This window comes from Aythya ferina, assembly GCF_964211825.1.
Source record: "Aythya ferina genome assembly, chromosome: 3".
NCBI lineage: Eukaryota > Metazoa > Chordata > Aves > Anseriformes > Anatidae > Aythya > Aythya ferina.
This window is the reverse complement of record NC_140298.1, coordinates 108,341,197-108,355,656: the sequence shown is the minus strand read 5'-3', so window position 1 is coordinate 108,355,656 and position 14,460 is coordinate 108,341,197. Positions and strand designations below refer to the sequence as shown.

The following is a 14,460-nucleotide window of genomic DNA, read 5'->3' as shown; positions in this document are numbered from 1 at the left end:
GGCCCCCTCAGGGAGGCGGTCGGGAGAGCGCGCAGGCGCAGCGCCCGTGGCGGCTCTTCCGTCGCAGCCAGCTGGCCGCCTCCCGCCGTGACGGGCTCGGAATCTCCGCGGGGGTGCGGCTTTCAGCCGGTTGTAACGACCCCACCGCTCGGCAGTGGGATCGAGGAGAGGTAGGGTGAGGAACGGGTCGTCTTTATGGGGCTGGGTGAGGGGTCCTGGTGGCGGCAGTGCTGTGCTGTCAGCAGAGTAAGGCCGGGCCCTTGCTGAGCCTGCTCGGGGTGAGTGCCCAGGGGTGTTGTTTTTATTCATGTGCCCAAGGGTGGGTTTTTTGGTTTCTGACTTGTCCCTGTGGCGGTCGAGCTGGGTGAAATTTTCCCCTGGTGCCTGCCTGCTGCTCAGGGGTAGTGCATGGGGTTTGCCCCGAGGCATCCGGCATTATAGAGGCAGGGGGAGAGGGAGATACTGACCAGGGAGCACCTTCCTCCTCCTTTTTCTACTCTTCCTCATCCTTCCCCTCGTCTTTTTGCTTCTCCTCCTTCTCTTCCCAGCTATGGCAGAAACGAAACTAATGTGAGGTTTCTCTCGTCCGGTGCATCTACCGACATAAGCTTTGCAACGGGGAGGTGATTGCATCCTTTCAGGTCGTCCAGGGCAACTTTTGGGACAAACAAGGAGTAACTGTGGTGTGGGAGCTGAGAGCAGAGGGATTTTGTTCCTCCCCATAGGTGAGGTAGAGCTGCCATCGCTTGCTGCTTCTCTGGCAGGTGCTTGCTAAGTGTCTGTGTGGGGTGGTACAGGCTTTGTGTGCCTGATAACATGAGCAGCTGGCTCACCAGAGGGCTGTGCTGAGAGATCTTTTAGTACAAAAAAAAAAAGAAAAGGCTTTTTTGGCTGGGTATGTTTCTTTCCTTTATTGTTAGTATCTACCAGAATTAATATGTAGTTCATTTATCAATACCAGCTGTGACCAGCTAGGCAGGGAGGAAGGAAGAAAAATTTAGAACTGCATTGCAATGGAAACTGGAAATAGGATGCCCTGGGTTTGCCCTGGCAATGCCCTGGGCAATGCATATTGCCTCCGGTGCATGCAGCCTGTCTTCCTATACTTTGATGTTAGTGGTGTAAATAGTTTTCTATTATAGCATGTAATAGTCCTAAAATACTTTTAGACAGTATCATGTGGCACATCTTAGAATAGTGGTTTCCTTTCACTTTCTCATTATGTGCATGAAAATTGTTTGTTATGATTTGTAGTGATCTTGTGATGTTTTTGTAATTGGATATTTCTTGCCCTTATTCACTCACAGTTAATAGCTGTGGGTTTTACTCCTAATTGTGCTCTTACGTTCCATGCTAGTAAAGATCATTTTTTATTAAATGAGCACTTTTGTATTGTCTTTCTGAATGACAGTCTAGTTCTCACATTATTGATGTTCCTGACTTTGTCATTGCAAGTTTCCATTAACATAATCCTATTTCATATTACAACATAACTGTACATTTAGACTTCATTTTAAAAATACGATGTCTAGTCCTTTAAACAAATTTCTGTTAATGTTTGTCAATAGTATTCATTGTTAACTTCCCATTGGTCTATTGCATACATTAAAATACTTATACTAATCTTTATTTTTGCCAGTTTAATACTTTCCAGTATGATACTTGCACATTTTAATGGTCACATTTGCAGCTTTTCCTTTGCCTTGACATATTCCCAAGCTGCTGCTAAAATCATGATAAGTAGTGCCAGTGTCACTGCAAGTGACTATGTTTTTCAATTTAAAAGTTAATGAAGAAAATCAGTGTGTCATGGTACAAGTGATTAATGTAAAACAAGGAACTTCTTTTTGTCAGAAACACCAAGATGGTCTAAAAGTAAAGCTTGAGTGTAGTATATGTCATTTTCAGTGTTCTCGTTTGCTTGCTTGCGTGTGGGGGGTTTCGTGTGTGTGTGTCTAATTATTCTAACTTTTTGTATTTGTATTTAACTTTTCAAGCTTAGTTTCTTGTGAATTCTGATTAGTGGACTCCTTGTTTATGAGGTCAATTTCTTCTGCCTTTCTGCTTTTTTATACGCACTGTTGATCTTACATCTTCTGGTACTTGTGATAACAATTTCAGAGGCTGTTTCAATAGTTTAAGTTTCTGTTAAGTTTTATCTTCAGTACTAATTCTTTGAGAGTTCTGGAGTGAAAACTGTTCTCTTTTTGACTTCCTTATGCTTAGATTACATGAATGAGTTTTCTTCTAGGCTATTTTGTCTTCCGTTTTCGTAGTCTCTTTTCCTTAGATGTGCAAATGATATAGCAATGGAATTCATAGCCCTGTTCTTTAGTTAATATTCATTGTAGCATTTAAGTCTTGTGTTTTCTCTTCTTTGTAGAGTGAGACTTCAGCGGAACAGCAAATTGAACAAATGCCTACCTTCATATTTGGGTGATGGATAAATTCCAAGAGCATACAAGCAACTCCTTCCTGATTCAAGTAATATAATGACATGGTTTTATAGGAAACTGAAAGTAGCACAGTAAAAGGTATGTAACTGAATGATGAAGTGTATTTGCTTGCTTGCTTTTATGTGTATGGTCTTAAACTACATAACATAAAATAGAAACGGCAGATTCCCTGTAAGTATTTCATTAACATTGTAATAGTCCAGAGCTTAACCTGACATCCCTGATATTACTGCAAGAAAGTAAGATGGGAAGCTTATTGCATGTCTGCCTTTGCTTTGAAGTTCATCTTTTGCACTTGAGGGAAAGGGATGTATACTATTTCTTATTATTTGTGTGCTTTGTCTAAGACAATTAATGAGGAGATAATCAAGTACTGTTTTATAAAACCCAAAGAATACCCAGAATAGAAATTCAGTGGTCGTTAGTGATGTAACAAATTTTAATGTCTGTGGTGTTTGATATAATAAATGATATTTATTGTCTCTGTTGCTTTTTGGTATGAGCTTTTCAAACTTTTTTTTTTTTGTTGTTGAAATGAGGCTAGAGTTTGACCGGAACGTTAAGCTGGCACAAGTAAAAGAAGCACTCTATCTCCACATTGACCCAAACATACAAATTTGTATGGTGAAATGGTTGGGAATTTAAAAAAAAATATGTATTTTTTCTGCATCGATTTTCAGTGCCTTCAGTCAGTTTATTATTCTGCTTCATAAATAGTTGCTTGAACTTAGGGAGATGAGACAGAAACAGAGGAGGCAGATGAGAGGGCTGGCTGGACTTAGTTTATCCACAGATGACATGCCCCTAAGTAACCTGAAAATTACCATCCTGCTACTGAAAATTGCTATCCTGCTACTGGCTGAATGCCGGTGATGGTGACAGCCAGTCATCAGGTGCTCCAGGAATTCAAGCTGGTCTTTTACCCTGTCCTGTAACTGATAGGGTCTGGAGGATCCTGGGGAGAGTCCTGGAATAGAAGACTGCAGGAGCAAGAGCCCAGGCAAGCCTTGAGAGAGAACCATGGAGAAGCTCTGGGCATGCCTGAGGGCTTTCACTGAGTAGGGGTCCCCTGGGACCATACATTGCATGTCTGGAACCACTGTGCCTGCCCACCTAACTTTCTGTTGATCATTGTTATCTTCCCTGAAGGATCCGGGAGGTCATGTTAAGAACTGCTGGGCTGACCCACCAGGCTTCTTTCCTGTGTCATATCATCTGTCATTTAGGACAGGGAAACTGTCACTCATTAACTTCAAATATATCTGTGACAAGAAGTGATTTGGTACCCCACATGTTTTTGTTTTTATTTTTGTTTTTTTCATTATTAATGAATTCACCCTACTCTTAGGCCATTCAGTGATTTTTCTGTAGTCAGGGACATTAATTGCATTTAGTGCCTCTGAATTCTGCATGGTGAGATTTGTGTGATTTGGCTGCCTTTTTTTTTTTTTTTTTTTTTTTTTTTTTCCTGGAAGGAAGCAACAGAGCATGAGCAGGAGAACATGCTCAATTGTGGAAACATTTTGATACTCAGAAGTTATGTAATGGATATCTGTTTGAGCATGGTCTGGACACTTATCAATAGCTGACCTAACTGCTGGCAAATGTCTTTGCCTTTGTCTTTGTATGAACAGGACCTTGTTTCTACTGTGGATAAAAGTAATGTGGTCTATGTTTTGTGTGGTACTTTGGGACTCTAGGTATAAAGAGTCTAATATGCACTTTAGGGGGAATAAGAACCACACCCTAACGATACTGTTGCAGAAAATGTGAAATTTTGACTATCCTAGACCCCTGTTCTTTTGTTTCTATGCAACTTTAGTAGACTTTGTTACTTTGTTAAATTGCAAGATTTATTTCTTATTAGTCATAGTAGTGAGGTGGGTTATTTATCTCTTTGTAGAGGAAGCATTTATATGTATATGCATGTATGTATAGGTAAGTTTTCTATATAGAGAACTGTTGTCCTTCATTAGTAAAATGACAGCGTTTTGTTTACTGTGATCACGTAACATTGTCTAACAAAAGCAGGTTGGCTGTGCGCAGAAGCAGGAAGGGAGCAGCAGTATGAATCTAAATTTTCCTTTATTTGACTTTATGTATTCCACATATTGTCTAGACATTTCTCAACCACGTATAATTAATACATTTTCTTTTTGGCTGTGCAAATCATTTTATTGAAAAATGTGTTGAACGTACTGCAACGACTGAATTTCTTGTATCAAATTAAATAAGTGCAGTCTGTATTATCTGTAGGTATGTTTTCATATAACAGGTTGTAAGTTTCAATCTCATTTCAGTACTGCATATTTGTAACATACAGATTGTGAGTTTCAGTAGTAAATTCAGTACTACATATTGGGCTACAGTTTGATACATCCTCACTATAATTGCTTTATTTTTTCAGTACTCATGGGTAAGAGAAAGGAAGAAAGTGTTTCAAAGCCTAGATCCCACAAAAGACAGAGGCAAGAATTCACAGATGAGCACAGTGATGGGTTGAATGATGAAGAAAACTTATTGTTTTCATTTGATAGTAATTTATCTTCTGTGTCGGTAAGTTGTTTTAAAAAAATTCCAAAACTAAGAAAATTGATGTATAAAATTGTCTATCTTTGGTTGATGTTGAAATAAGTCTTGTATGTAGGCTTCAACTGAACCAATCTAAAAGAAAATAGAGAGAATGGCTGTAATGAAAACTTCTGAAAGAGTTCATTCTTACCATATTTTTGTGGATCATGTAGTTTTGACAGTTGATCATAAAATAACAGTATTCTGGTTTTATGGAATGAATGCTATTGAAGTTGACAACCAAGTAAAGTTGAAAGATTTTGTTTAACAGAAGTATGGCATATTTGGTTTAGGGCTGTAGGAAAAGAAGAAAAAATATTTAGAAAAACAAATGGTTTACTAAAAGAAGCACTAGATGCTTTCTTTTGTATAGCTGACACTTTGAAATGGCAATTAAAAATGTTTGAAATGCTTGTTTTAGAAGTGAAACTTGACAATAGGAATACCTTTCTTCATTTTTTCCATAATAATTTAATTTGATGTTGGACTCTTAAAAAAGTAATTTTTGAGCACATGAGTACAGTGTTACATGTTATACGACACTGAGGTTGATTTATGATCCACAGAGGTGTAACTCCTCACTTCATTTTCTTGAACAGTACCTATTCTGTGTCATTGGATTTTCTTATTTTTCCAAAAAACTTTGTTTGCTTAGAAAGCATTGCTTTTCTGAAGCATTGCAGATAAAGTTACCTGTCAAAATAGTATGAGCTGAACATCGGGGTGTCCCTTTCATTTCTAGTTTCATTTCCTCCTTGCTAACTTAATTCTATTTCCCTTTTTCAAAATTGTGCTAAGACATTTTAGTGGTGTTTAAATAACGAAATCTCTCTATGGTGCTCTTTACATACTGCTCTAATGTATGTATTATGATCTTGATCTTTTATATTAATTGTAAGTTAGTTATGGCAGGAACTGAAACTTGCCATTGTTAAGAGTTAAGTTTGGGTAACTGTTTTGATCTTAATTTATGTAATAAGCAACTTTTCACAATACCATTAAACCCTTCCGATGTCCCTGTGGTTTGTTAACATTGATGGTTTTTAACATAGTCATTTGAATTCTCATTAAATTTAAAATAGATGAAATGTATTTAATTAAAATGCACACATAACATAATATCTATTTAGACTGTAGGGGAAGTTGGGATAATTGAAAGTATCCAGCTGAAGAACTTTATGTGCCATTCCATGTTGGGACCTTTTCAGTTTGGATCAAATCTCAATTTTGTTGTTGGAAACAATGGAAGTAAGTATTAATTGCAACATTGCTATGCCAAAAGACTGATTTTGGTAATAATTTAAAACATCTAATTTTGATTTGGAAAAAAAAAAGAAAGATACATAGGTGAGCTAACAATTCTAAGAATGTAGATTGGTTCAGTTTTAGACTCAGGAAGCCCATGGGTCTATGCCGGTAGTCCAGAGCTGATGAAAAAGTGAAGTTTTAAATTCAGAGGTTTGCAAAAGATAATGTGCAAAACACATTATTATACAAATTTATGTATAATTCAAATATAAGCTTCATGTACTCATATGTTCATTTTAAAATACATAGTAATTGTCCAAGTTTATGTGAAGTAGAAGCTGTTTTAGAAGGGTGTGATTCTTTTCGCAAGTTCACTTCTTCTGGAGGGAACATTTCAAAAATTGAATATAAGTGTTTAAATAGAGCTTAAAACCTTTTAGTTAACTGAATGATAATATGTATTTGATTTTTTCTCTTGTATAAATGTTTTCTGCATGCTTGTGAGGAAGGGAGTTTCTTTTCCTCCTGAGGTAGGACATCTTGTTGAATGTGTATTGCTAAAGAATAGCAACAGAAGTTTGGCTCAGAATGAATTTGGGGGGGGTACTTTAAAGAATGAATGTTTTTTTTGTTTGTCTGTTTGTTGTTTGGTAATTGTTTATTTCTACAGCTATGACTATTTTATGTATCTGATAGAAATTGGAATTTAAGTGCTTGAATACATAAGCAGTCAAGCAAAAAGGCCAAAGCTCATCTGGAGCTCAATCTGGCTACTGCCGTTAAAGACAACAAAAAATGTTTTTACAAATACATCAATGCAAAACAGAGGGCTAAGGAGAATCTCCATCCTTTACTGGATGCGGGGGGGAACTTAGTTACAAAAGATGAGGAGAAGGCAGAGGTGCTCAATGCCTTCTTTGCCTCAGTCTTTAGCGGCAAAACCAGTTGCTCTCTGGATACCCAGTACCCTGAGCTGGTGGAAGGGGATGGGGAGCAGAATGTGGCCCTCACTATCCACGAAGAAATGGTTGGCGACCAGCTACGGCACTTGGATGTATGCAAGTCGATGGGGCCAGATGGGATCCACCCGAGGGTACTGAGAGAACTGGCAGAGGAGCTGGCCAAGCCACTATCCATCATTTATCAGCAGTTCTGGCTATAAGGGGAGGTCCCAGTCGACTGGTGGCTAGCAAACGTGACGCCCATCTACAAGAAGGGCTGGAGGGTAGACCTGGGGAATTATAGGCCTGTCAGTTTGACCTCAGTGCCAGAGAAGCTCATGGAGCAGATTATCTTGAGTGTCATCATGTGGCACTTACTGGGCCTGACCACCTGGCTGCCCTGTCAGCATGGGTTTATGAAAGGCAGGTCCTGCTTGATGAACCAAATCTCCTTCTGTGACAAAGTGACACGATTAGTGGATGAAGGAAAGGTTGTGGATATGGTCTACCTTGACTTCAGCAAGGCTTTTGACACCGTCTCCCACAGCATTCTCCTCAAGAAACTGTCTGCTTGTGGCTTGGACTGGCGTACACTTCATTGAGATAAACACTTGCTGGATAGCCGGGCCCAAAGAGTTGTGGTTAATGGAGTCAAATCCAGTTCTAGGGCAGTCACTAGTGGCGTTCCCCAGGGCTTGGTGCTGGGGCTGGTCCTCTTTTTATCTTTATCGATGATCTGGATGAGGGGATCGAGCGCACCCTCAGTAAGTTTGCAGATGACACCAAGTTAGGTGCGTGTGTTGATCTGCTCGAGGGCAGAAGGGCTCTGCAGGAGGATCTGGATAGGCTGCACCGATGGGCTGAGGTCAACTGCATGAAGTTCAACAAGGCCAAGTGCCAGGTCCTGCACCTGGGGCACAAGAACCCCAAGCAGAGCTACAGGCTGGGAGATGAGTGGTTGGAAAGCTGCCAGGCAGAGAAGGACCTGGGAGCGATGGTTGATAGCTGCCTGAATATGAGCCAGCAGTGTGCTCAGGTGGCCAAGAAGGCCAACGGCATCCTGGCTTGTGTAAGAAGCAGTGTGGCCATCAGGGCTAGGGAAGTGATTGTCCCCCTGTACTCAGTTCTGGTGAGGCCGCACCTCGAGTACTGTGTTCAGTTTTGGGCCCCTCACTACAAGAAGGACATCGAGGTGCTTGAGTGAGTCCAGAGAAGGGTGACGAGGCTGGTGAGGGGCCTGGAGAACAAGTCCTACGAGGAGTGGCTGAGGGAGCTGGGCTTGTTCAGCCTGGAGAAGAGGAGGCTCAGGGGCAACCTTATTGCTCTTTACAGATACCTTAAAGGAGGCTGTAGCGAGGTGGGAGTTGGTCTATTCTCCCACGTGCCTGGTGACAGGACGAGGCGGTAGAGGCTGAAGTTGTGCCAGGGGTGTTTTAGGTTGGATGTTAGGAAGAAGAACTTTACCAAAAGGGTTGTTAGTCATTGAAACGGGCTGCCCAGGGAAGTGGTGGAGTCACCATGCCTGGAGGTCTTTAAAAGACGTTTAGATGTTGAACTTAGTGATACATGTATGGGTTAGTGGAGGACTTGTTAGTGTTAGGTCAGAGGTTGGACTTGATGATCTTGAGGTCTCTTCCAACCTAGACAATTCTGTGATTCTGTGAAAATCTATAAGGTAAGTGAATTGGATAAAAAGCACAAGAACTTTAAAATAAAATAAAAACTTCAATGCTTTTATTACAGGTGGAAAAAGTTCTGTGTTAACTGCTCTTATTGTTGGACTTGGTGGGAAAGCCACTGCTACTAACAGAGGTTCCTCACTAAAAATGTTTGTAAAAACCGGAGCAACGTAAGTAAAACTTCTTCGTTTTAAGATGGGGTATGTAGTTCAGTGATTTTTGATTATGGTTTTTGTTAACTTCATTCTCTCTGTTTTCCAACTGGGTCTAACTCATAAGGGAAAAAAAAAAGCAAAGCATAACACTGCCATATTAAAAATAAATAAATAGAAATTTACCAGTAGAATGCCACTATGTCTTTGCTAAGACATAGCAAAATGAGCTGCTTATTGCTTAGTTCTTGTATATTGCTTTCATGGCATACTTGAATATCCTACAGAAGGATTTGATTTAATTTAAAAACAAAAAAAACAAAAAAAAAAACATAGGAAATGAGTTAACCTCACTACTCACAGAATAGTGATAAGTCAGAAGTGGTAAGTCCTGTGATTTGAGTGCAAGGACCTTGACATGCAGGTGGACTATTTAATGCAAAGGAAGTGAATTTGTGTCTGCAGCAAGAGTGGAGTTAGTATGTTTAGGGGAACCAAAAATAGATGGGAGGAGGTTTAAAAGCTTACATTTACATAGTGCTGTAACCCAGAGTCCTAGGCTTTTCCTTTTAGAGGTGCCTGGTACTACAAATTTTTGCAGTATGTGCCTTATACATAATAACACTTGCATTGTTCACCTAAGAACCAGAAAATCTGAATTCAGAATTGAAACCACATAATTTCTTTCCTAGAAGAATGCTTTCAGCAGTGAATTATAGGTTACTTTTGTTAGGCATGGCTTACAGAAGCCAAACAGCTTTTTACCCCAGAAACCAGTCTGGGGACAGTAGAAGAACCGAAAAGGAACTTGATTCTGCAACCTAAACACAAAGGCAGTCAGATGGAAGGACAGGTGGGGGAATCTGCTCTCACAACTATTTGCTCTTGACTCCTAACTTATCTGAAGGGGCAAAAGGACAGTGTGTAGCAATGTTTCTGGCTACATGTCTGTTTTGGCTCAAACAGCACCAGTATGCTTTGTTCTTACTTGTACTATGACTGACTTTAAGTTGCTACCTACACAAGACATGACAATTTTTGTGGAAAATTAGAATGTTCTGTGTTTTTTTATTTTTTTTTATTTGGAACTAATTTCAGTTTGCCTGTGGTGGTTTGAGTGTGTTTTTTTGTTTAAAGTTCTGCAGATATCTCAATAACATTGCGAAACCAAGGTAGAGATGCATTTAAACCAGAAGTGTATGGTGACTCTATTATAGTGAATCAGCACATTACTCTGGAAGGAAGCAGAAGTTACAGACTGAAAAGCAAATCTGGTTGGTGTTAGTCTTTAAAGCTCTTCAAATATTCTCATTGCCTTAAATGCCTTGTTGTTAATGACAGATTGTTTCTTATAAGGTCAGAAGTTTTGCATTTACCTTAACATCTAAGACCTTCGTATGTTAGAAAGTAAAAAGCAGTTGTGTCAGGTTCTGCATGATGTGAGGTCATACAACATTATGTTTTATGTAGTTTTTTTTTTTTGTTGCTGTTGAATTGTCTGATTTACCTAAATTCTGTCACAGAGGAATTGAAGTAAGAAGTGGCTTTAAATAGAAGTACAAATTTCTGTGCAAATGCAAATATCATATTGGAAAAATTAAACATATATATATATATATATATATATATATATCTTGTTTAGGAATAAAGCAATGCTACAAAAATACTAATCTCATTTATCTTCAGTAAGAAGCACTAGATTGAACAAAAGATTGGAAGGTTGCATGTCTCTTTTCTTTGGACCAATTGTTATTCTCTCTCTCAGGGACCGTAGTTTCTTCCAAGAAAGAGGAACTCTTAGGAATACTGGATCACTTTAACATACAGGTAATTGATGCAGTGTTTACATTCTGTGTAATTTAAGATGTACTATATTAATACATATATTTTATAATTCTTTAAATGCAATGCTTCATTTTGTGTAATAAGAGAAGTTCACCTTTTGCATGTTCTTTCATGATCACTCCTGAAGGCAAAAGAAAATTAAAATTTTATCAACCTCATATCATGCAGAATAAGACTCTGTACCAGACAAGTAAACTTTTGGTGTAATCTGCAAACTTTGGGTTATGTATCATATTAATGAAAGTCTTAGCCTATGTAGGTTTCTTACATACCTGGACCCTATTATTTATTTATTTTTCCCCTGATGATTTTTTTCAACTTTTTCTATTGCAGAAATGTGGTAGACTTTTTATACATGTATTTCTTATTTTTTTGCTGCCTATGTGATTAAGGAAAGATTAGGTAGTGTACATCAAGTATAAAACATTCAAAATATTCAGCTTGTCAAATAATATAAATTTCATTTACTATGTATTGATTTTATGTTGTGGGAACTTCTGGAAGAATATATTGGACAGTTCATTGAATTGAATGATGTACTTTGGGCAATTAAATGAAGACAAATTAAATGGCATTGGATGAAATTCCCAATGTTAATCTTGTTAAATAAATAGATAAAACAAGCACTTTCCAGAAGACGTTTTTCTTCCCTGAAAACAGTTCCTCAAAAGTCGTTTTTTTGATTCAAATTTGTGTTAGGAGTGTGGGTTGTTTTTTTTTTGTGTGCGTGTGTCTGTGTGCGTGTGTCTGTGTGTGTGTGTGTGTACGCGCATATGGTTCCCATCCCAACCCTAATCGCAGTTACATGGTATCTCTTTTCTCTAAAATAAAAATAAAGTAGTGCATCTAACATTACAGGTAGATAATCCCATGTCTGTTTTAACTCAAGAGATGAGTAAGCACTTCTTACAGTCTAAAAATGAAGGTGACAAGTATAAGGTAAGAAAAATCTTTTAATACATTGATTAAATGTTAAAAGGTAACTTTTAGTCAGTTTGGTTCAGGTAATTAAAAAAAGACACAATGCACTCCAGGAAAATAAAGAGAAATATTTGAAACAAAAAATACAGGTTTGAAAATTTTAGAGCTGTCATTTGGGGAAAACAAACAAACAAACAAACAAACAACTTTCAGAATTCTTGATTTTAATTACCTGATTGTAGCAGTCATCCACTTGCAGAAACAGTTATTTGAAGTTTCTTTTTTCTAAAAGTATTGACCAAATTATTAAATTTTCTAGGATGCTGCTGAGTTGCTTCATTATTCAAAAATACCTCACCAGTTATTTTGCTTAATGTATCAGTTACTGTACATAGCAGTTGGGATGAGTGGTCTTCCCATGGTAATTATGTAAAGTTCACTTAGGTAAACTAATATATTTGACATCTGCATCTTTTTATTCTTTTATAGTTTTTTATGAAGGCGACTCAGCTGGAGCAAATGAAAGAAGATTATTCATATATTATGAAAACTAAAGAAAATACAAGTCTTCAGATAGAACAAGGAGAAGAGGTATGTTAAAGTCGCAGTAATTATTAACACAGGTTTGAGCACTGAAATAGCTAATAGTTAAAAGTATGTAGTTTTGGCTTGTTCTTAGTCAAAGTTAAACTTTCAAAAAAAAATTCTTTCCAACATTTCATATTGCATTGTAGCATTATGCTTCTACAATTGAACTTTTTTTTTTTTAAAGCGTCTTCAAGAGCTTAAGCAGCTTTATAATGAAAAAAAGGAACGTTACAAAAGCATTGGGTATGTTAATGAAATGCGAAATCATCTTGAAGAGTTGAAACATAAAATGGCATGGGCTGTGGTAAGTTCCTTGTTCTAGTGTTTCCACGTATAAAACCAACTTTAAATTATTCCTAAACTGCTGAAGGCATTCTGATATGTGCTAATATTTAGGTGGGTGAGATGGAAAGAGAAATACAGCCAATCAGAGAAGGCATCAGAGCTGAAGAAGGAAATACAGAAAAGTTTGATCAGAAGCTAGAGGAATGCCAGGTACATATAAAGTTTAAACTATGTTTCAATTTTTGGTTTTGCTTTCTTCGCTTAAGAATAGAAATAATATTGAAAATTATGCTTCTCCTTTAGCCTGTAAACTGACTTTCTAGGCTTTTTTCAAGGCTCTGTAGTCTTATAGATACTGGTGTTTACCATCTGCAAATGTTTGCATTCCACATCCAATTGGAGAAAAATACTAGGACTAGTTTTCTGCTTTTTAATAGGGGTTTATATGAGTGGTTTTCATGCTGATGCTTTAGATCTAGGTATAATTACACTACTTTTACTGTGAATTTTGGATGGCTACCATTGCTTATCCCAATGAATGTGAACTGAAATTGTTTCATTGTTGAGGGTACTCCTTCAGTGCCTGTGCCTTTTAACAGCAGAGTATCTTTCAGAGATGTGTCATGTTAGGTTTCCTTAGTTTTCAGTGCACTGAAGATGAATGTCTGATTCCAGGAGACATCTGGAAATTAAACAGACTTTTTGGATGGTACTTAAAACTTCTGGAGGTAGCAGAAAAGAATAATATTGCAAAACATTCAGAATTGCAATGACATGTATCATTTGCAGGGAAATACTAGGCACTGTTATTTTAAACTTTTCAGTCTTTTAAAACTTCTCCAAATTCTCTGAATTGGCACTTTTTTAAATATTGGAAAAAAAAAAAAAACACCTAAAAGTACATATTTGTTTTAAAATTTAAGTATTTTTTTATTGTATGGCCAAACATGTATGTGTAATATTGAAGAAACATTGTCTGGATACTGGTCTCACCTCTCTCCATTTGGCCTTATTGTAGTTAGAGTCCTGTGTTTTGAGTAAAGCATAAGTAAGAAAAAAAAAAAAAAAAGATTTGATAGTCTTTGGTTTCCTGAGTGTGTTCCTATATTAATTTTCCTCTTTGCATATTGTGAATGACTTGTGAGATGTGTCAGCAGATGGATTCTTTTAGGTCATACTTCCTCTGTAGCATGAAGAGGTTTTGCAGAAAATTTTGTTTCATTACTACTTGCATATTATTTTCTTTTTGTCCTAAAGGTTAAAGTAAATGAAGCAGAGGAGAAGTACAAAACAATACAAGAGAAATTAGTAACAATAAATGAAGAAGCAGAAACCCTGCAACCTCAGTGTATTTTATTAAAAGCTGATGTGCAGGCAAGAAGAAAAGCAGTTAATGAAGCTGAGGTAGGCAAAGCAACTTTCAATGTTGATACTGATTTAAAGCCTTAATTCTCTTCCTTGTCTACCCGTATATGCTTCTCTATGTCTAAGCTTCCTGAATGTGTAATTCAAAAAGGTGATTGATTGGCAAGTAGCTTTTCTTCAGGGTCATAGAATTTATATCTCTACGCAGGTGTTAAGCAATGGACAGCTTCAGTCAGCATATGATTAGAGAGTGTAAAAAGGAAGGTATAACAATTAATTTGATTTTTTTTTTATTATTGGAAGTATTAGTAATTGTTTGTTCAGATGCAGTTCTTTGTTTACTTTCTCAAAACTGTATTTCTGTCTTGAAATTATTCTTGTTTCTGCTAAGATAATGTCCTGTTTCCTT

General features: G+C 37.5%; 1 protein-coding gene across 3 annotated transcripts in view; it reads left to right on the top strand.

Annotated features, from left to right (window-relative positions):
• Positions 1 to 10: 10 nt before the first annotated feature.
• Positions 11 to 14,460, top strand: part of SMC6 (structural maintenance of chromosomes 6) — a 32,445-nt gene continuing 17,995 nt past the window's right edge. For 2 of the 3 annotated variants that reach the window (XR_014690766.1, XM_084512634.1), the window contains exons 1-12: positions 11 to 170; positions 2,384 to 2,534; positions 4,864 to 5,012; positions 6,158 to 6,275; positions 8,960 to 9,065; positions 10,185 to 10,321; positions 10,813 to 10,874; positions 11,751 to 11,831; positions 12,303 to 12,404; positions 12,586 to 12,705; positions 12,798 to 12,896; positions 13,944 to 14,090. Coding sequence is in view for 2 of the 3 variants with exons in the window: in XM_084512634.1 (XP_084368760.1) it covers positions 4,869 to 5,012; positions 6,158 to 6,275; positions 8,960 to 9,065; positions 10,185 to 10,321; positions 10,813 to 10,874; positions 11,751 to 11,831; positions 12,303 to 12,404; positions 12,586 to 12,705; positions 12,798 to 12,896; positions 13,944 to 14,090 (1,116 nt within the window). In the remaining variant the exon portion in view is untranslated. Of the gene's footprint in view, positions 171 to 548; positions 726 to 2,383; positions 2,535 to 4,863; positions 5,013 to 6,157; positions 6,276 to 8,959; positions 9,066 to 10,184; positions 10,322 to 10,812; positions 10,875 to 11,750; positions 11,832 to 12,302; positions 12,405 to 12,585; positions 12,706 to 12,797; positions 12,897 to 13,943; positions 14,091 to 14,460 lie in introns of all 3 variants that reach the window. The other variant, XM_084512635.1, reaches the window with a different exon arrangement.